The 20,832-nt window shown below is 42.7% G+C and overlaps 1 protein-coding gene across 3 annotated transcripts in view; it reads right to left on the reverse strand.

Annotated features, from left to right (window-relative positions):
- Positions 1 to 20,241, reverse strand: part of DTNBP1 (dystrobrevin binding protein 1) — a 148,745-nt gene extending 128,504 nt beyond the window's left edge. Inside the window, exons 1-3 of one of the 3 annotated variants that reach the window (XM_081087722.1) lie at positions 20,078 to 20,241; positions 7,969 to 8,022; positions 7,224 to 7,274 (exon numbers count right to left, since the gene is read on the reverse strand). Coding sequence is in view for 2 of the 3 variants with exons in the window: in XM_081087720.1 (XP_080943846.1) it covers positions 7,224 to 7,274; positions 7,969 to 8,022; positions 20,078 to 20,133 (161 nt within the window). In the remaining variant the exon portion in view is untranslated. The remainder of the gene's footprint in view (positions 1 to 7,223; positions 7,275 to 7,968; positions 8,023 to 20,077) is intronic. The other 2 variants (XM_081087720.1, XM_081087721.1) reach the window with 2 other exon arrangements.
- Positions 20,242 to 20,832: the final 591 nt, after the last annotated feature.

Genomic DNA, 20,832 nt, shown 5'->3' on the forward strand with positions numbered 1-20,832 from the left:
CTAAAGTGGCAGTGGTACTCAATATTGGCATACCTCAGACCATCGCAATAAAGCCAGTTATAATCTTTTCTCCAATGGAGGGCTTTGCCTTCAATTTGCAAAAAAATGCAACATTCGTGAAGTACAATAAAGTGAAGCACAATAAAACAAGGTCTACCTCTATTTGTTAAGGTAGCTTCTGTGGACCTGGGTCCTTGTACAAGATCTTAGGTCCTCAACGAAGTATTTACAACAATGTCCTCTGAAGACTATCACACTAGAAGTGGGAGGGCTGTAGCACCCTCTGAATATGTAGCACTGGGGGAACAGGGTCCTCTGTGCTGAAACAGGTCAGAGGCTGACTGATTGGGATATAATCTATGCATTTCAAATCGAGGTGTTGTGAATGAGAGGAAATCTATTGCCAAGCCCCACAGATACTGCTCCTGTCCAAGTAAAAAAAAAAAAAAAAATTCCTCCCGAACCACATATCCTTCCATTTCTTACAAGAAATTCAACTCCATCATAATCTTAAGAGACCACTACATATGCTGTCAGTCATTGACTGAAACATCGTTATGCAGCACATGACTACACTTCCAATTAAGTATTATTCAGCCTTGAAAAGGAAGAAAATTCTGACATAAGCCCTACAACATGGACAGATCTTGATAACATTATGCTAAGTGAAATAAGCCAATCACAAAAAGACAAATATTGTACAAGTTCATTTATATGAGGAACTTAGAGTATTAATCAAAGTCATAGAAAATAGAATGACAACTATCAGAGGCAACTGGAAGGAGACAATGAGGAGTTATTGTTTAATAGGCAGATTTTCAGTTTTGCAGGATGAAAAGTTTTGGGGATTGGATGCACAGCAGTGTGAAAGTACTTAACACGACTGAATTGTACACTTAAAAATGGTTAGGCCTGGATGGTGTAGGTTAGTGGTTGAGCGTCAATCTATGAACCAGAAGGTCAGGGTTTGATTCCCAGTCAGGACACATGCCCGGGTTGTAGGCTTGATCTCCAGTAGGGGGCATGCAGGAGGCAGCCAACCCATGATTCTCTCTTACCACTGATGTTTCTATTCCTCTCTCCCTCTCCCTTCCTTTCTGAAATCAATAAAAAATATATATATATTTTAAAAGTGGTTAAGATAAATTTTATGTTATATGTATTTTATCACAAATTTTTAAAAATTTAAAAACTATTATTTAGATATCTGCTTTTTAAAAATGGCTTTTCCTCTACTTAAGTATTAGTTCTAAAGAGAAAAGACTTTCAGTGCAATGAATGAAACATTATAGACATCTTCCTATAATTGTAAATTTTTCATATTAAGTCCGAAAATGTACTCCACCCTAAAAATAACTACCACACACAAAAGTCTAAACCTCCAAAATAAATATTTCAATAAAGTTCTTTCAACTAAATCATTAAATTTAAAAAATAAAGATAAAATGTAAATAGTAAACAGTATACCTCTGACTAGATTTTACTATACCTTCTTTCAGGTTCACATATGTTCTTCACTCAACAAAACCAAGCAGGAAATTAATATCAAATTGAGCACCTTCATTTCAGAGAAGAAAAGGAAAATCCCTAAATTTAGCAACCATAAAAAGAAACCCAGTAAAAATGAGAAAAGAGTCCTAGCCAGTTTTGCTTAATGGATAGAGATAAGCCTGTGGACCAAAAGGTTCCAGGTTTGATTCCTGTCAAGGGCAGGTACCTTGGTTGTAGGCTCCTTCCTGGCCCAGGCCCTGGTCAGTTGGGGCCATGCAGGAGGCAACCAATTGATGTGTTTCTCTCACATTGATGTTTCTTTCTTTCCCTCTTGGTTCCTCTCTCCCTGAAAATCAATGGAAAAATATCCTCAGGTGAGGATTAACAAACAAACAAACAAATGAAAAAAGATAAAGCAAAATGTAGGTGTACATGACTGTGTCATTATAAATGCAGGCAAGAATTATACACCAATAATAAACTCACAGAAAAAGAAACTGAAAAAACAATCCCATTTATCATTGTACCAAAAAAATTAAGATATCTAGGAATAAACTTAACTAAGGAGGTAAAAGACCTGTACTCAGAAAACTACAGGACATTGAAAAAAAAAAAAAAAAAGACAGAGGAAGACATAAACAAATGGAAGAACATACTGTGTTTATGGACTGGTAGAATCATTAAAATGTCCATACTATCCAAAGCAATTTATAAATTCAATGCAATCCCCATTAAAATACCAACGGCATATTTCACAGACCTAAAACAAACTCTCCAAAAATTCATCTGGAATAAAAAAAGACCTCGAATAGCCACAGCAATCCTGAGAAAGAAGAAGAAAGTTGGAGGGATCACAATACCAGCTATCAAGCTATATTACAAAGCCACGGTTCTCAAAACTGCCCGGTACTGGCACAAGAACAGACATATAGGCCAATGGAACAGAACAGAGAACCCAGAAATTGACCCAAGCCATTTTGCTCAATTAATATTTGACAAAGGAGGCAAGAACATACAATGGAGTCCAGACAGTCTCTTCAATAAATGGTGTTGGGAAAATTGGTCAGATACATGTAAAAAAATGAAACTAGATCACCAACTTACACCATACACAAAATAAACTCAAAATGGTTAAAGGATTTAAATATAAGATGGGAAACCATAAAAATCTTAGAAGACTTGATAGGCAGCAAAATATCAGGCATATGTTGTAGCAATATCTTTACAGATACAGGTCCTAGGGCAATGGAAACTAAGGAGAAAATAAACAAATGGGACTACATCAAAATAAAAAGCTTCTGCACAGCAAAAGAAACCATCAACAAAACAATAAGAAAGTCCACTGCATGGGAGAACATATTTGCCAATGCTATCTCAGATAAGGGTTTAATCTCCAAAATTACAGGGAACTCATACAATTTAACAAAAAGAAGATAAACAATCCAATTAAAAAAAAAATGGGCAAAGGACCTAAATAGACACTTTTCGAAAAAGGACATACAGAAGGCCAAGAGACATATGAAAACATGCTCAAAGTCACTAATCATCCAAGAGATGCAAAACAAAACGACCATGAGGTACCATCTCACACTTGTCAGAATGGCTATCATCAACAAATCAACAAATGACAAGTGCTGGAGAGGACGTGGAGAAAAAGGAATCCTCCTGCACTACTAGTGGGAATGCAGACTAGTGCAGCCACTGTGGAAAACAGTATGGAGTTTCCTCAAAAAGTTAAAAATGGAACTCCCATTCGATCCAGTAATCCCACTTTTGGGAATATATCCCAAGAAATCAGAAACACCAGTCAGAAAGGACATATGCACCCCTATGTTCATAGCAGCACAGCTTAAGTGCCCATCAGCAGATGAGTGGATTAAAAAACTGTAGTACATCTACACAATGGAATACTACGCTGCTGTAAAAAAGAAGGAACTTTTACCATTTGCAACAGCATGAATGGACCTGGAGAGCACTATACTAAGCGAAATAAGCCAGTCGGAGAAAGATAAATATCACATGATCTCACTCATATGTGGAATATAATGAACAACATAAACTGATGAACAAAAATAGATCCAGTGACAAAGAAACACTGAACTGACTGTCCACCTCAGGGAGAAGGCAGGGGAGGGAGGGGGGTAAGAGATCAACCAAAGGCCTTGTATGCATGTATATTAGCATAACCAATGGACAGGGACACTGGGGTGCTGGGGGCTTGTCCTGGGGGGGCGGAAGTAAGAGGGGTCAATTGGAGAAAAAGGAGACATATGTAATACTTTAAACAATAATATATATATATCTACACTAATAAAAGAGAAACATGGTAATTGGCATACGACCGCTACCCTTCCCATTGGCTAATAGGCGAGATATGCAAATTAACTGACAGCCAAGATGGCGGCCGGCAGCCAGGCAGCTTGAAACTAACATGAGGCTTGCTTGCCTCAGTGACAGAGGAAACCAACGTTCCCCACCTGCGGCTTCAGGCCTCTGAACCTGCAGTTTAAGAAACTATGTAACAAATACCGCTGGACTTCAGGCAGTAGGATCGCAACATTGTAAGCAAAGGCCAGAAACCTACTTCAGCAGCGGAGGCCTAAGAGCTGGAGCCAAGCCTCAAGCTAAAGCTGGCCCAGAATAAAAAAAAAAAAAAAAAAAAGGAAAAAAGGAGCGGTTGGGAGCTTCAGTCACCCCCAGCCTGAAAACAGCCCTCAGCCCCTCACCCAGATTGGCCAGGCACCCCAGTGGGGACCTCCACCCTGATCCAGGACACCCTTCAGAGCAAACCAGCCGGCCCCCACCCGTGCACCAGGCCTCTATTCTATATAGTAAAAGGGTAATATGCCTCCCAGCACCAGGATCAGCGGAGCTACGAGGCCTCCCGGCACCGGGATCAGCATGACAGGGGGCAGCACCCAAACCCCCTGATCGGCCCTGCTCTGTGTGTGACAGGGTGCGGCACCCCAACCCCCCCAACCCCCACGGGCTCTGCTCTGTGTGTGACATGGTAGAGCCATAACCTCCCTATCGGCCCTGCCCTGAGTGTGAGAGTGGCGGCGCCCCAACCCCCTGATTGGCCCTGCTCTGTGGGTGATAGAGGGCGGCGCCCCAACCCGCTGATCCGCCCTGCTCTGTGTGTGACAGGGGACGGTGCCCCAACTCCCCTATCGGCCCTACTCTGTGAGTGACAGGGGGGAGCTCCTCAACCCCCTGATGGGCCCTGCTCTGTGCGTGACAGGGGGGAGCTCCCCAACCCCCTGATGGGCCCTGCTCTGTGTGTGACAGGAGGGAGCTCCCCAACCCCCTGATCGACCCTGCTCTGTGCATGACAGGGTACGGAGCCCCAACCCCCCTAATGGGCCCTGCTGGGTGCGTGACAGGGGGCAGCGCCCCAACCCCGTGATTGGCCCTGCTCTGTGCGTGACAGGGGGTGGCGCCGCAACCTCCCCATCGACCCTGCCTTGAGTGTGACAGGGGGCGGTGCCCCAACCCGCCAATCGGCCCTACCCTGAGCGTGACTGAGGGTGGCATTGCAACCTTCCAATCCGCCCTGCTCTGTGCATGACAGGGGGCGGCGCCCCAACTCCCCAATTGGCCCTGCTCTGAGCCCGACCAGGGGCTGCACCTAGGGATTGGGCCTGCCCTCTGCCACCCGGGAGCAGGCCTAAGCCAGCAGGTCGTTATCTCCCGAGGGGTCCCAGACTGGGAGAGGGCACAGGCCGGGCTGAGGTACCCCCCCCCCCGAATGCACAAATTTTTGTGCACTGGGCCTCTAGTATATATATAAAATAAATAAATGCAGATAAGGAAAGGAAAAACCATACTTTCTACTGCACACAACTTAACCATGTATCTGTCAGATGACACATTTTTAACTACAGAACTACATATAACAACATACAACATATAAAACCATATTTAACAGTTTTATTGAAATAATTCACCCTCTTAAAGTGTATGATTCAGTAGTTTTTAGTATTTCACAAAGTTGGGCAACTATCATGACTACCTAATTTCAGAAAATTTTCATCCCCCCAGAAAATGTACACATTTGCAGTCATTTCATTCCTCTCTCTCACTAAACCTCGGCAACCACATGTTTTTTTCTGTCTCTATGGATTCATCTCTTCTGGACATTTCATACCATATGCGGGCTTTCGTATTGGTTTTTTTAACTTAATATATTTTTAAGTTTCATCCACAGTCCTTGTTGTGATTAAATAATATTCTATTGTATGAATATGCCACATTTTGTTTATCTATTCAGGTGATGAATATTTGTACTCTTCTACTTTTGGCTATCATAAATAATACCGCTTTATGAATAATACTGCTCTTCACATTTGTGTACATTTTCTTTATGTTGACATATGTTTTTAGTTCTCTTGGTGTGAAATTGCTGGGTCACATGGTAAATTTACGCTTAACTTTTTGAGAAACTACCAAACTGTTTTCCGCAGTAGCTGTACCATTTTACATTCCCACCAGCAATACAAATAGTTTCTAATTTTTCCACATCCTCAACAATACTTGTTCTTATCTGTCTTATTATAGTGGGTGTGAAATATTATTTCATTGTGGTTTTGATTTGCATTTTCTTAATGACTAATGACGTTGAGTACCTTTTTGTGTGCTTATTGGCCATCTGTATATCTTCTTTAGGGACATGTCTATTTAGATCCTTTGGCTATTTCTTCATTGGGTTGTCTTTCTATTTTTGAGCTATAAAACTTACTTATGTACTCTAAATACAAGTCCTTCATTAGGTATATGATTTGCAAATATTTTCTCCCATTCTGTAGATTGTTATTTCTTTGCCTTTCTTGATCATGTTCTTTGAAGTGAAGTTTTTAATTTTTCTTAAGTCCAATTTTACTATTTTTTCTTTTGTAACTTATGCTTTTGATGTCATAGCTAAGAAAACCATATCTATAAAACCATGAAGAAATAATATAAAAGTAAAAATCAAAGTAAGAAAATGATTGAAAACTCAAATTCAGTATCAACTTTCTTGTGACAAAGAAACCATAAGCATATAAATACACATAAAATATTGACTAGTAAATATAATTTGATCAATCTGCTCAAAGTCTTAATTGCCTTTATATTAACCAGTGAAAAGTAAAAGCCCCTCTGAGAAAGGAATAAGTAAATAATTCCCAATCACTATCCTAATATATAAAAAGCCAGGGGCTGTCACAACTGAAACAACCGGACGGACAATAGAATAGCAGGCTGCGTGGGACAACAAGGCTGGCAGGGGGGTTAGTGAGGGATGACCAAATGACTGAACAGCAGGCTGCGTGGGGCAACCAGGCCGGCGGAGGGTTAGGGGGGGCGGTTGGGGGCGACCAGGCCGGCTCGAGGGGGGCAGTTAGGGGCAACCAGGCCAGCAGGCAGAGGCAGTTAGGGGTGATCAGGCTGGCGGGGGGGCAGTTAAGGGTGATCAGGAAGGCAGGCAGGTGAGCAGTTAGGAGCCAGCGGTCCCAGATTGTGAGAGGGATGTCCGACTGCTGGTTTAGGCCTAATCCCGGGGGCCGGGGGGTCCCGGATTGGAGAGGGTGCAGGGTGGGCTGAGGGAAACCTTGTGCATGAATTTCGTGCACTGGGCCTCTAGTGTTCATATAAAATTTCATTATGATTAAAGTTTTTATCTACAAAATTATAAAATATTTTAGACAATAAAATAGTCAGAAGTACAATCTTCTTATTTAAATGAAAACACTTACCTGCTAAGTAATTCCAATCCAGCAGAGTACTTTGGCAAATATGAAAAAGTCCTGCCAAAAGAAACACTTATTTTATTAAAACTGTTTCTGATTTAGGCCAATTTAAAAAAAAGTCACATATAAGAATTTTGACATTGTCAATTGTAACATGAAATATTTTAAAATCACTAATGACAACTTACCTAAACTTTTAGAGAAATATATTGCTTTATTTCAAAGTGAATACACTGTTATATACTATCAACAATCACTTGGCCCTATACTAGTAAATTAGTTTCAGCACATAATAATAAACACTTTAATGTAGTGCAAAATAATTTTTTTAAAGCTCATCATCTCTAGGTTGGAAGTGACATTTGGCCACGTGCTTTACTTTATTAAAAAGTGACACCAGTGTTAACAGAGCTAAAGATGCTTGCTTGCCAGTTACTGTTCCATTATTAATTTGCTTCTTAATAATGCAGGACTTTTAATTTGCTGTTAGTATGCAAATAAATTGATTAATAAAAAATAGCCATTGATTGTCAGAATAAAACAATTACACTTAACCATTTTTTCAGTCATTTTACAATTTTATAAAAAATTTTTCCAGTGTTACAAAATTTAAAAAGAATCAATAAGTTGTTTTGTAGTCAGATGCACTTAATAGATATAAAACCCATTAAAGTAATTATACAATTGTGACTATAACCAAAAGTTGGATGAAATTTAGGTTACAGTAAGTCAAATCTTAGCACAAGCTTACCTTGGTTTGCTTTTTACTTTAGCTTCTCTTGACTTGTCACTTAAAGTCTTCAACCTATAATTAAACAAAAATAAAATATTCTTAGAACTCAAGAAAATTTTTCAATGGTAAATTTCACAGTTGTTCATATTTTGGATCAGAGAAGCCAATTTTTTTAGCAAGAAAAAATATTTGTAAAAGCATAGTGTTTACTATATATTATATATCACAAATGAAAAATCTGTAGTAAATATTATATGTGGTATATAGTCCAAACATATAGTCTTTACTATATGTGAGAAACTACAAATAGAAAATTTGTAGCAAACATTTTTATGTTTCCTTGTCCCAAATACTCTTTTTAGGAACAACTCCTATGTGTGATCGAACTAGAGAAACCTCATTTACCTGGCATCATTAGAAAAAGAGGTCAACTTACGTGAACTTGGTAGGTTTAACAAAGAGAACTAAGCAGCACATTTTATTTAGTAAACCTTCAAATCTCTTTAAGTACTAACATTTGGTGAAATTTGGGGGTGGGTGGGCAGAGATTAACCAAAAAACTTATATACATGTATGCATAACCCCCAGACACAGATAATAGTGTGGTAAGGAGGGGGGTGTCATGTGCAGGGTGGAGGGGTTCCATAGGGAAATGCTTTCAACAATACTTTCGACCATAAAGATCATTTATATATACAGTAGGTCCTCAGGTTACGTCAGAGACCCGTTCCTAAGGCACAACATAGTGCGATTTTCACCGTAAGTCAGAACCCACCTCCTACATCACTCACATGGCGCACATACACAGCAGTAATGAAGTGAAACAGTAAAAAAAAAAAAAAAAAAAAAATGAGAGAAAAATAACAATTCCTGACCTTTACTTGTGGTAAATAAATAATAAAAAACACAAAGCACATATGTGCATACGTCGAAATGATGGAACATTTTTTTATATAAATAAATGGGAGATGGCAACGTAACCACAAAACGACGTAAGTCGAGTCCGACATAACCCAAGGACTGTCTATACTAGAGGCCCGGTGCATAAAATTTGTGCATGAGGGGGTTCCTTCAGCCCAGCCTACACCCTCTTGCAATCTGGGACCGCTCAGGGGATGTCCAACTGCCAGTTTAACATCCCTCTCGCAATCCGGGACCACTGGCTCCTAACTGCTCACCTGCCTGCCTGCCTGATTGTCCCTAACCACTCTGCCTGCCTACCTGATCTCCCCTAACTGCTCGCCTGCCTGCCTGATTGCCCCTAACCGCCTCTGCCTCAGCCCCGCCACCACAGCTTCATCCGGAATGTCGTTTGGCTGTCTGGTCTAATTAGCATATTATGCTTTTATTATTATAGATAAGCCTAAGCAATCGTTTGACCATTTGACCATTCAACCGGTTGCTATGATGTGCACTGACCACCAGAGGACAGGCACTCAATGCAGGAGCTACCCCCTGGTGGTCAGTGTGCTCCCACAGCAGGAGCGCTGCTCAGCTGACCAATGGGCACCAGACACAGGGCTCACAGCTAGTGAGCGCAGCTACTGCAGCGTTAGCCTCTCCTGCAGACACTCCCTCTGGGCACTCCTCCCCCATCTGGACCAGACTGGATCGGGACCGGCATTGGGACTAACTGGGAGTGAGCCTATGGCCGCTTCTAGGTCATGGGCGTGCCGGTATCACCCTAGGACAGGTGCTTGGGGACCTCAGTGGAGCAGCAGTGAGCCTACCAAGTGGCAGCAGTGGCAGGCACAGTGGGGCTGGGATGAGCAGGAGTGGCAGGCAGGAGCAGCAGGCAGCGTTGGACTGCGGGTTTTGGCCCCATCCCCACAGGCCACGCCGAGGGACCCCAGCATGCACTAGGCCTCTAGATTTAAAATAAAGCTTTCCAAAATATATTACAAAACTCTTGCATTAAAGAGGGTATGGTATATTCTATTTAACGTTTTCTGATAAACTCCAGGTCATTACTATGACTACCACTGACTGCATTTTGTGGCAAAACAGTACTCTCCTCATGTTTCCAAGCTAGGGTTGCCTCTTCATTTACTAGCTTGATACCAATCCACACTAGTTTTTTAGTTTGTTTGGGATCCTGTGTCTATTTTTTCTAAATTTGTTTTTCCATCTCCACCACTTACTGCTTCTGTGAGCTACTTAACTAAACAGCTTCTCACCTTTCTACTTGCTTTTTTAAATTATTGGACTGGAAAACAGATATTGGGCCAGAGATGGATATATAAAGTGAAATAGGCTTTTCTATATATAAAATATAAAGTTCATAAACTTTGTATAATTTATTTCACTTCACTGGCCCACTGTTAGCTTTTTTTTTTTTTTTGGCTGTGGACTCTGTACTATATTATTGAGGTTGCCAAAAAGCAAATGCTAAATTATGATATAATCTCATATGAGATAGCATTGTTATACATGCTCTTTTAAAAAATATATTTTTTTATTGATTTCAGGGAGGAAGGGAGAGGGAAAGGTAGAAACATGAATGATGAGAGAGAATCATCGATCGGCTGCCTCCTGCAATTACCACACTGGGGATCAAGCCTTGACCGGGAATCGAACCATGACCTTCTGGTTCATATGTCGATGCTTAGCCACTGAACCATGATAGCTAGGCTGTACATGCTCTTCTTGATTACCGTACTTCAACAAATATTCATTTCTAAATAGAGTCTGAAACATAGGCCACGGTACCACTGCAAGCTGTTACACAGCCTTTGTAAAAATAGAAATTAGTGCTCCTTCCTCAAGATACTTTACTGTCACCTGCCAGACTGTCCTAATATACAAACTGACCCATGTACAAATGCCCCACCCTGTGCTGCGCAGTGTATAACCCGCACAACTGTACATGCAAACCCTGACACAGGATCCCATCTTTTTTGTCAATAATGCCTGGCTAAACATCAGATGGAAACTTCTGATCAAACAACTTTAACGAATTGGAATGTCAATTTCATACAAAGATATTTATATTATTCTATGTTCTTTTTCAAAAAATTAAAATATCAATGAGACTGATTTATCTACAATGTTAAAAAGACTCAATAATCTCTTTACTACAAACTAATTTGTATATATCTCTCCAGATGAGTCTAGGAAGTTGTATTTATTTCTTTTTATTCCTTTATTTATTTTTTTAAATATATTTTATTGATTTTTTACAGAGAGAAAGGGAGAGGGATAGAGAGTTAGAAACATCGATGAGAGAGAAACATTGATCAGCTGCCTCCTACACACTCCCCATTGGAGATGTGCCCGCAACCAAGGTACGTGGCCCCTTGTCCCAGGCTAAGCCCTGAACCTGATTCCAAGGCCCACTTTTCTCTGACTTCCCAGAGAACTAGGGTGGCTTAGCCTAGGCTCTCCTGTTGCTAAGCCCTTTCTTGTTTTACTGTCCCCATCTTTAATAACATTCCCTCATAGTTACCTGGACTCATGTTACGAAATTTTTCCTTCATGAAGTCAAGAACACACACACTACTGGCTGGCCCCAGCCAGACCCACAAGGGCCAGGTTCCCTTGCTTGGTAACAAAAGTAATTCGTATTGAATGTCACAGCTTTTCTTCACTTGCACTTTTATAAAATGCTTATATTGCATTATTGGTTAGTCAATTTATTGCATAATGTTAACCATTAATCCCAGTCATGTTAATACTTCAAATATCTTTAAAAGTGCAGAACTTTGAATTACTATGTAATGTTAGGATTCAATCAAGATCACTTTAAAAGTAAAATAAACTTAATGCCTCATTTGTAATATATCAACTTTGGGATTTCCCTACTACCTTCCCTCAAATAAAGAAAAAAGATTAGTTGGGAATAACAGAGAAAGAGGAGATGTTACAGGGAGTTGAAAATAAAATTGTTGAAGGGATCAACGAGAGTTTCTCCATGTGGCTCCTTAACAACCATCTGCTTTAAGAACTGGTCTTCAACCAAATGTAATGTGTGGAACTTATCTGATCAGGATTTGAACAAATCAACTGTAAAAAGGCATTTCTAAAAACCAGGAAATCAGATTATGGACTGTACAATTGATAATACCAAAGAATTAGTGTTCATTTTGTTAGGTATGATACTGGCATTGCATTTATATAATACTAGAGGCCCAGTGCATGAAATTCGTGCAAGGCAGGGGGGTCACTCAGCCCGGCCTGCACCCTCTCCAATCCAGGACCCCTCGGGGGAGGTCTAACTGCCTCTCACAATCTGGGACCGCTGGCTCCTAACTGCCTGCCTGCCAGCCTGATCACCCCTAATCCCTCTGCCTGCCTGCCTGATCACCCCTAACTGCTCCCCTACCGGCCTGATCACCCTTAACTGCTCCCTTACTGGCCTGATTGCCCCCAACCGCCTCTGCCTTGCCCCACACCCAGGACCCAGGATTCCCTCCTCTGGCCAGTTGCAGGCACCCAGGACCTGGGCTTCCCTCCCTCTGGCCAGTCGCAAGCATCCAGGACCTGGGCCGACTTTGCCCGGGCCGGCCGCAGCCTCAGGCGCCTGGGACCAAGGGGTGTGCAGCTTGTCCCTCTCCTAGGCCGCAGGTGCAGGCACAGCCGTTGGCTCCCAGGACCGTGGGGCATGCGGCTTGTCCCTCTCCCAGGCCACAGATGCAAGTGCAGCCACTGGCGCCCAGAACCGTGGGGCAGGCAGCTTGTCTCTCTCCTGAGCCACAGCCTGGCTGATTCCCATTACTCTCTCATGAGCTCATTTGTGCCTGGCTGGTCCCCATTCCTCTCTCCCCAGTGTTGAGTGTCTGAGCCATTATGGTGTGAGGGTGTGATGACCATTTGCATATTAGCTCTTTATTATAACTGATGCATGAGAGATATAATAGACAAGTTCGAGATTTACTTTACAAATAAGGAGAGAGACAAAGCAAATGTGGCAATAGTTGATAATTCTAGAATCTATCCAATGAACATATGGGGTTCACTGTGTTATTCTATTTTTGTGCATGTTTGAAACTTTGTAAAAAAAATTTTTAACAAGAAGTTTTTTAGATATTCATCTTTTCTCATCAAATCTGTTCCATATCAACCATCAATGTGCCAAAATTCAGAATAGAAACTGTTTGAGAAAACAAAGTAGCTAGAAGGAAGTGGGAAACAATAAAGTTCAGGAGAGAAAAAAATAAAAGGTTAAAATGATTCTCATTTATGTTGAAAAATATATATCAAGCAACAGAAAAAGCAAAAAGTTACTTTCTGAAATACATTTGAGAGCCAGAATTCAACTGAAATAGCTTACTATTTTTATTTTGAGATAACTCTACTTAAGTTTCTCACAGTAATCCTGTGCTGGAAACAACCCACGAATAAAGTCAATTTAATACAACACAATGTCATGGCATGCTGAGAAGGAAATACTAATCTAGGTGTAATACTCCAGTTTCCTCAAACATAAAATAGTAGTATTCAACTGATTATAATGTTTTGCCACAATAATTAAATAAACTTCCAAATATGACTTAGGCAGCATTCTGTAAACTACAGAGCCAATTCAAATAAAAAGCATCACCATCAAGAAAGGTAAGAAACTATTACATTATTGGGCCAAGGTGAAATAAAGTGGAGGTCCCCGCCCCCCCATGCACCAGTTCCTATAAAAGGCTTCTCCACTGTTCCTAACCTTCCTAATCCCATATACCCCAGGAAGACACAAGTGCTGCTGTGTGGGCACATTAATATACAGACTTAAGTGAGCCACCTGACAATTATTTTCTACCAGAAGCAACTAATGCACTCTTTTGAGTTCAAAGCACTAAAACCTCAAATTCATCATAGCGCTTCAATAATTTATTTATAGATTGTTCCAAAGACAACCTTAATTTGACACCAGCACATTTATTTCTTCAAGCTTTGTAAAAAATACTAACATGGAGGCATCTTACTAAGAAATGGAGGTGATTAGCAAAACTGCTTAAACAAAAATTCAAAAAGTAGTAGATTAAACAGAACGACACATTGAGCACTACAATGATTGGTGAACAGAAAATGTGCTTTCTCTAGCTGATTCAATGGCATGGGGTGACCTCAGTGGCATTCTCTTTTTTGCACCTCAATTTCCTACTCACCTAACCTCATCAGCTATTATAAGAGATGAGGATGATTGCTGTAAAACACCACAAAATATATTTATTAGCATATTTTGCCATTTAGGTTCAATTCCTTTAATTATTCATGTCTTTATTATCCTGACTTTAAATTCTATTTCTGAATACAAATTCAATCTACTATATTTTCCATTAATGTTCAGTTGTGTTTTTTTAACAAGTCAGAGAAACACAAAAGCATCAATCACACTTAAATGTACATACTACCTCATAAGCTCTGAGCCCTGAGAGATTCACACAAAAGCTGCAGACTCAGGAACGGGAGAGAATTTAGACTATACCCTAATTAATCCCAAATACATTTTTTGAGTTCTGACCTCTCTCCTGAGTTACTTAAATATCCAACTGACTTTTGGATGTCAAGCTGTTAAGTTACCTCAAAACAAATTCACTGTCAATTGCCCCTTCTCTCTTAAAACTATTCTTACACTCTTTTATGTTGGTAAATGACATCATTTATTTAAGATATTCCAAAATTAGCATCCTCAATTTCTTAACCTTTTTTACTTACTACATCTCACTATTTACAAATTTGATCAGAGCCTGTCATGTTCATTCCTTCCTTTAAATTTCTATCAGCACTGCTTTTTACCCTCTCTCACCTGGCTCATAATGACAGTCTCATAAATAACCTTCCTGTTCCCCACATCTAGTCCTCCTATCACACTGCCTCCTAAATTATCCTTCCAGAAATGCAGATAAGGCTCATGCTGTGCTCCCTTCCACAAAAACTTTATTTTTTAATCTTATTTTACTAGGAGCCTCATGCACAAAATTCGTGCACGGGTAGGGTCCCTAGGCCTGGCCAGTGATCGGGGCCAATCTGTGGGGCAACCAGCGGGGCAATTGGGGGGCCCCTGCTGGCACCTGCCTTGGCTGGCCTAGAGCCTGTGGACAGCTTCTGCATTGAGCGTCTGCCCCCTGGCAGTCAGTGCGCATCATAGTGACTGGTTGTTCCACCGGTCGTTCTGCTGTTCAGTCGATTTACATATTAGGCTTTTATTATATAGGATTTTATTTATTTTTATTGATTTCAGAGAGGAGGGGAGAGGGAGAGAGAGTGAGAGAAACATCAATGATGAGAGATAACCATTGATTGGCTGCCTCCTGCATGCCCCCTACTGGGAATCGAACCCACACCCCAGCATGTGTCCTTGACCAGAATTGAACCAGGGACCCTGATGCTCTATCCACTGAGCCAAACCAGTTAGGGCCCGATGCATGAAATTCATGCAAGGGGCTCATCCTTCACAGCCCCTCGCAGCCTCAGCTGGTCCTCGCAGCCCTGGCTTCGTCCGGAAAGTCATCCAAACAGTCATTCTGCTGTCTGGTCTAATTAGCATATTAGCTCTTTACTATATAGGATGTGTGTGTGTGTGTGTGTGTGTGTGTGTGTGTGTGTAGGCACTGCTTAGCAAAGGCTATGCAAAACTGAGCATGTGACCTCTTAATTCATTTTTTAAAAATAAATGGAAAATGTTTCCATGGAAAAGTACAGTTTGAGAGCCTACCCTAGTGTCTGGCACATGGTAGCAAATCAGTAAGCACCTATTAGATGACGTTGAATATTAAGATACTTTCTGCTTATTAAAAAGATGAATAGTCCTGAAAAGGTAACATTTCAGGCAAAACCTCATCATTTAAACACACTGAGATGAATAGATCCTCTCCTTTGAGCAGGTTTTGATACTGTAGGAGGGGAGAAGAAAGAATGAGTATACTGAGCAGAGGTGGCTTTGAGGGGCAAACACCACGGTCTTGGTGGACTAGTAGTAACACATTTTCTATCCCTATGCACAGAACTTAGAGCATTACAAACAGGAAATGCCTGCTGGTTACAGGCAGCTGTAAACAATTAAGTAAATCTGATTTTCAGTTCCCTGAAGGGGTTTTCATGCCTGAATATGTCAATCCTGAGGTCTTTGGTCATAACCACTCCAAAGGTAAACTCAAAGACCAGAGTGGGCTGCAGGACCCTGGGGGTGCAGAGTCTGCTGTCTTGCAGAGGAGGAGGGAGAGCGCTGCCACCATTTTGCCTGCAACACCTGCCCCTCTGTGCACACCACCACCAGCAAGGTAACAGATAGGAGGTATCCAAAGCTGAAAGAAGTAGATGATATGCTTGGTGGAGCAGCTGCCTGGGGGAACGTTGACTCTACAGCAGAGCCATGTCCCAAATGTGAAAATCCTCGTGTCTATTTCATGCAGCTTCAGAGCCGTTCTGCAGATCAGCTAATGACCACCGTCTACAAGTGATGCAATGCTCAGTGTGGACACTGCTAGAGGGACTACGGCCAGGCTGGCCCAGCTGAGTCAGTGCCTTTTTACCTTATTCCCCAGAGTGGATTCCAAACTGGGAGTGAGCACTTGTGTCCTCTAGGGTCTTTGTTGGTGTGGTGGAAAGCTAACCTTTTTTAGGGTTGCTGGACAACCCCGCTGGCAAGGCTCAGTGGTTGAGCGTCGGCCAATGAATCAGGAGGTCACGGTTCAGTTGCCAGTCAGGGCACATGCCCAGGTTGCAGCCTCAATCCCCAGTGTGGGGCATGCAGGAGGCAGCCAATCAATAATTCTCTCTCATCATTGATGTCTCTATCTTTCTCTCCCTCTCCCTTTCTCTCTGAAATCAATAAAAATATATTTAAAAAAAGAAATGAACAGCCCATCTGCCAATCAGTGGATGAACTCATTACTGTCCAGGAAGATTTTGTGTGTGGGGAAGATTACCCACAGCTAAGTATACTCTGTTTAAGATCCTGTTCATTCATCTTTTACATTTATTAGGCAACTGACATTATTCTAGCATCAACCAATACTTTTAAATATTCATAGTGTTTGCACAACTAATAAAGAAAAACATTAATTTAGTTCATTTAGTTGTTCCTAAATATTTAACTGTTAATTGCAAACTTTTAATCAAATTTATTCTGATATTTAATTAAAATAAAAAGTTTAATACTGAAGAAAAAAGAAGACCAGGGTGGTGTAAAGTGTGCACTTCGGTATATGTAAGTTTCCCTCAGAACTCAAGCCATTCCCGAAAAAGCAGATGTTCTATGTCAGTGATGGTGAACCTATGACACGCGTGTCAGAGGTGACATGCGATCTCATTTTTTTGGTTGATTTTTCTTTGTCAAATGGCATTTGAATATGTAAAATAAATATCAAAAAATATACATCTTTGTTTTACTATGGTTGCAAATATCAAAAAATTTCTATATGTGACACGGCACCAGAGTTAAGTTAGGGTTTTTCAAAATGCTGACACGCCGAGCTCAAAAGGTTCGCCATCGCTGTTCTATGTGAACTCTCCAAAAGACTCTCAGTTCTGAGTGAGTTAAATCCAAACAGGACTCAAGTGAAGGGAAGAGTGAGGTCTAGAACCAATCCCCTCAAGCCTTTTAGGCCACCTAGCCACCCACTTACGTCAGAGAGGGACATAACACTAGGTTTGTCTCAATTTTGACATAATATTATGAATAAAAATTTACCAGAAAGGCCACAATCCATGGACAACCTACAGTCTCCCGCAGCCCACCAGCAATCGCTACACTGCCCTTAACTGATGATCTTTAGTTTCATTCTAAGTTTAAATGGAAGGTAGAAATTCATGGCATTCATCAGATATGCGAAAATAAAGAATCTTATTTTACTCAAAAAAGAAAAGTTAATTTTCCTACATTTAAGCTCCAGTTACATAAATTTTCAGAAATTGAAAATGAGCACCGGGATGAGGATGCTGCTCTCGATGACTGTGAGGCCACACTGAAGCAGCTCGGAAAAAGCCTTCCAATTGTACTGATTGCTTCCCTGGGGCAACGTGAACCCTTGAAGTTAGTTGCCAATTATTTGAGCTGCTCTGGCTTCTGTGGGCATTAACACCAAGTGGTCTAAAGGAATGCCAGGTCCAATTTGAAAATTGGGGAAGTGAGAGAGCCATGTCACTTTCATCTTTGAATCGCTCAGTGCCTTCATGCAATATACACATGTGCTGTGTTTAATTACATCTTTTCTCAGCAAGGCAAAATATTCAATTGTGTAAAATAGGTTAATCTCAAGCTAAATATGTAAGAGTTTACTAAAATAAAGTAAGTGGGGTTTTTCTTGGTAAGAACTGCACAGGAATTGGAGGACCTGACAAAAGTGAACATCAGAGTTTAGAGTTTCCAGTCACCTGGAAGAGAGCTATCACGTGGAGATGAGTTATTTCTCTGCCAGGTAACGGGCACACACTGGCAGTCCAGTAGTTTGTCAGCTGAGAGTGACCTGTATAAGGAGAAAGCCAACAAAGGGCCTAAATGGAATGAAAGGCCTCTTAGGCTGTCTAATCCCAAACTGGTCCCCCTCTCTGGCATCTTTCAAGAAGCCAGTTTCCATGAGGTTCTAGTCAGATCCCCACAAGTCTCTCCCTCAAGTCAGGTTACTCAGCTCCCCCCGGGTGACTGTGGTCCAGAGTCCATACTCCTAGGTAAGTTTTAACTTTCTTAAGCAAAGGTCAGGTGTATAAATGGGTCCTGAGGTAACCACACCACCAGGAGAGTTACAGCAACTATCAGAAGACTGTTATTCCACCAAGGAATTCCCTGAAGTGACGATAACAGGTGTGCACCATGCTCATATTACAAGTAGAGCATTCCAGCATCACACCAAAAATTCTCAGTAATTTACACTCTGAAAAGAAGTTACTATTTAAATTTAAAGGGGGGGGGAGGGGGTAGAGGGATGCAAACATACAAGCACACCATCAATGAATGACTCCTATGGCATCTGTAATAAATATTGTTACACCAAAAATACCAAAAAGGCTTTATAGGTGGTAAGTGCTCAACTATTTGCCAGGTTGCTACTAAGCACACAAAAGGCAAATAATATATTAAACATTTTTGTCTAATGAGATAAAATTTTAGCTCACATCTTTCTCGTCAGAAATTTAAAACAGCATTTTCAAGATGCCCTGGTTATTCAGAGCATTTTCCAAAGGATTTGTGAGCTACAGGTGACAGATCCTTTATAAAGGTGACAAGCTTTCTAAAGCAATGGAAAAATTAAAATGAATTAAGCACTAATAACGATAGTGACGGAGTAACAACAGTGACATACGTTTTACATGTTAATCCATTCATCCTCATAACAATCCTTTATCCCAGGTGTAGCGCATCCTGGAAACTGTGGCAATTGAGTGATTTGCAGAGATATGCTTAAGTGACAGAGATGAGAACCTGTGATTCCCAGACTTTGCCACACACTGGAATCCGCTGGGGGTATTTAAAATTCCACTCCCGGCTCATTTAATTGGCCTGAGCTGCGACCCAGGCGTCAGGATGGTTAAAGGTGTCCAGGTGATTCTAAGCCAAGTGTGGGAAGCGCCTGGCTGCTGCTCTTAACCAGAAGGCATTAACAGTGTTGCTGCAGTTCTGCTGTTTCTCTTGCCCAAGAATGTCTTTGCTAAAACCCGGGCAAAGGGAGGGAAAGTAAAAGGGGAAGAGGCAGCAAGCCTCGCCAGTTGCTATGGCGCGAACTGAAACCGGACGCAGCCCGCCGGGCCAGGGAAAGCTGCGGGGCCCGCCGGCGACCTGGGGACCTGGGGACCTGGGAAGGGGCGGCGGTGCCCCGCCAGGTGGGGTGTAGGCACCGAGGCCGGCCGGTGTCCCGGCCGAGTCCGAAGCGCCGAGTGGGCGCGGGACCAGTCCCACGCGCGCCCTCTCACATGACGGCCTCCTCCGGCCCGCGGACGCCGGGAGGGGGCCCGCGGATCCCCAGACCATCCCGGCCCCCGGAGCGCGAGTCCGAGCCAGCCCGTTGGGACCCAAGTTACTTTGTGCCGCCGGACCGAGCCGGAAAGTTCGTTACTTTCCTCCGCGGAGCGGGGATGGGAGGCGAGGGACAGGACTGGACTGGGGTGCGGGAGGGGAGGAGGGCGGCGTCCCGGGCGGAGACCCGGCTCCTCGGGCCGGCCCAGGCCCCCCGCTCCCTCGTCGTCCCCGCCGAATACCCACCCGGAGGTGAAATCCTGCTGCACGCTCAGCAGCCGCTCCCGCAAGGTCTCCAGCATCGCCGCCGCCGCCGCGTCGCCTCCCTCAGGTCTCAGACCGCCGCCGCTGCCCTCGCCCCGCGCACCTGTCACCCGCGCGCCCGCACTCGCGCAGCCCGCCCCGCCCCCGGCCGGCCCTCGGCCTGCCGCAGCCCCTTCCGCGTTTCGGCCCCGCTCGCCGCTCTGGCCCCGCCCCGCGCCGGCCGCGCAGCCGCAGTGGGCCGCGCCGGGCTGGGCTGCGGAAAAGGGGCGGTCCTTCCCTCCCCGCCAGGAAAGCGAGAGGCCAGGATGCCTTCTCCGGACCAGCCCAGGCTTTCCCGTTTTTCTCTTTAAAGTGGAAGTGGTATCGAGAAAGAAAGCGTTAAGTCAGGGGCTCTTTTGAGTGCAATGTTGGTTTTTACGGTTTGGAGGAGGTTTTTACGGTTTGGAGGAGCGCTGAATAAATTCTTGCAAAGCGTACTCCTCCCTGTAGCAAATCGTTTCACAGACTCTGGGTCAAAGGTCTGACTCCACTGGTGTTGATCTTGGATGAGATGGTTAACAGTTCTGAGCCTCAGTTTCTTCATTCATAAAGCGGCAGCTCCTTGCCCCATTCTTAAGACACGTTCTACTCTTGACTGCAAAGACACCATACTTCCACTCCTCCTTTGTCTCCACTCCTGTTTCAACAGCTGCTCCCAAGGTGACATCTCCAGCCACCCTCTCATCTCCACCTGTGCT

The sequence above is a fragment of the Myotis nattereri genome (genome assembly GCF_964212035.1).
Source record: "Myotis nattereri genome assembly, chromosome: 3".
In the NCBI taxonomy this organism is placed as follows: domain Eukaryota; kingdom Metazoa; phylum Chordata; class Mammalia; order Chiroptera; family Vespertilionidae; genus Myotis; species Myotis nattereri.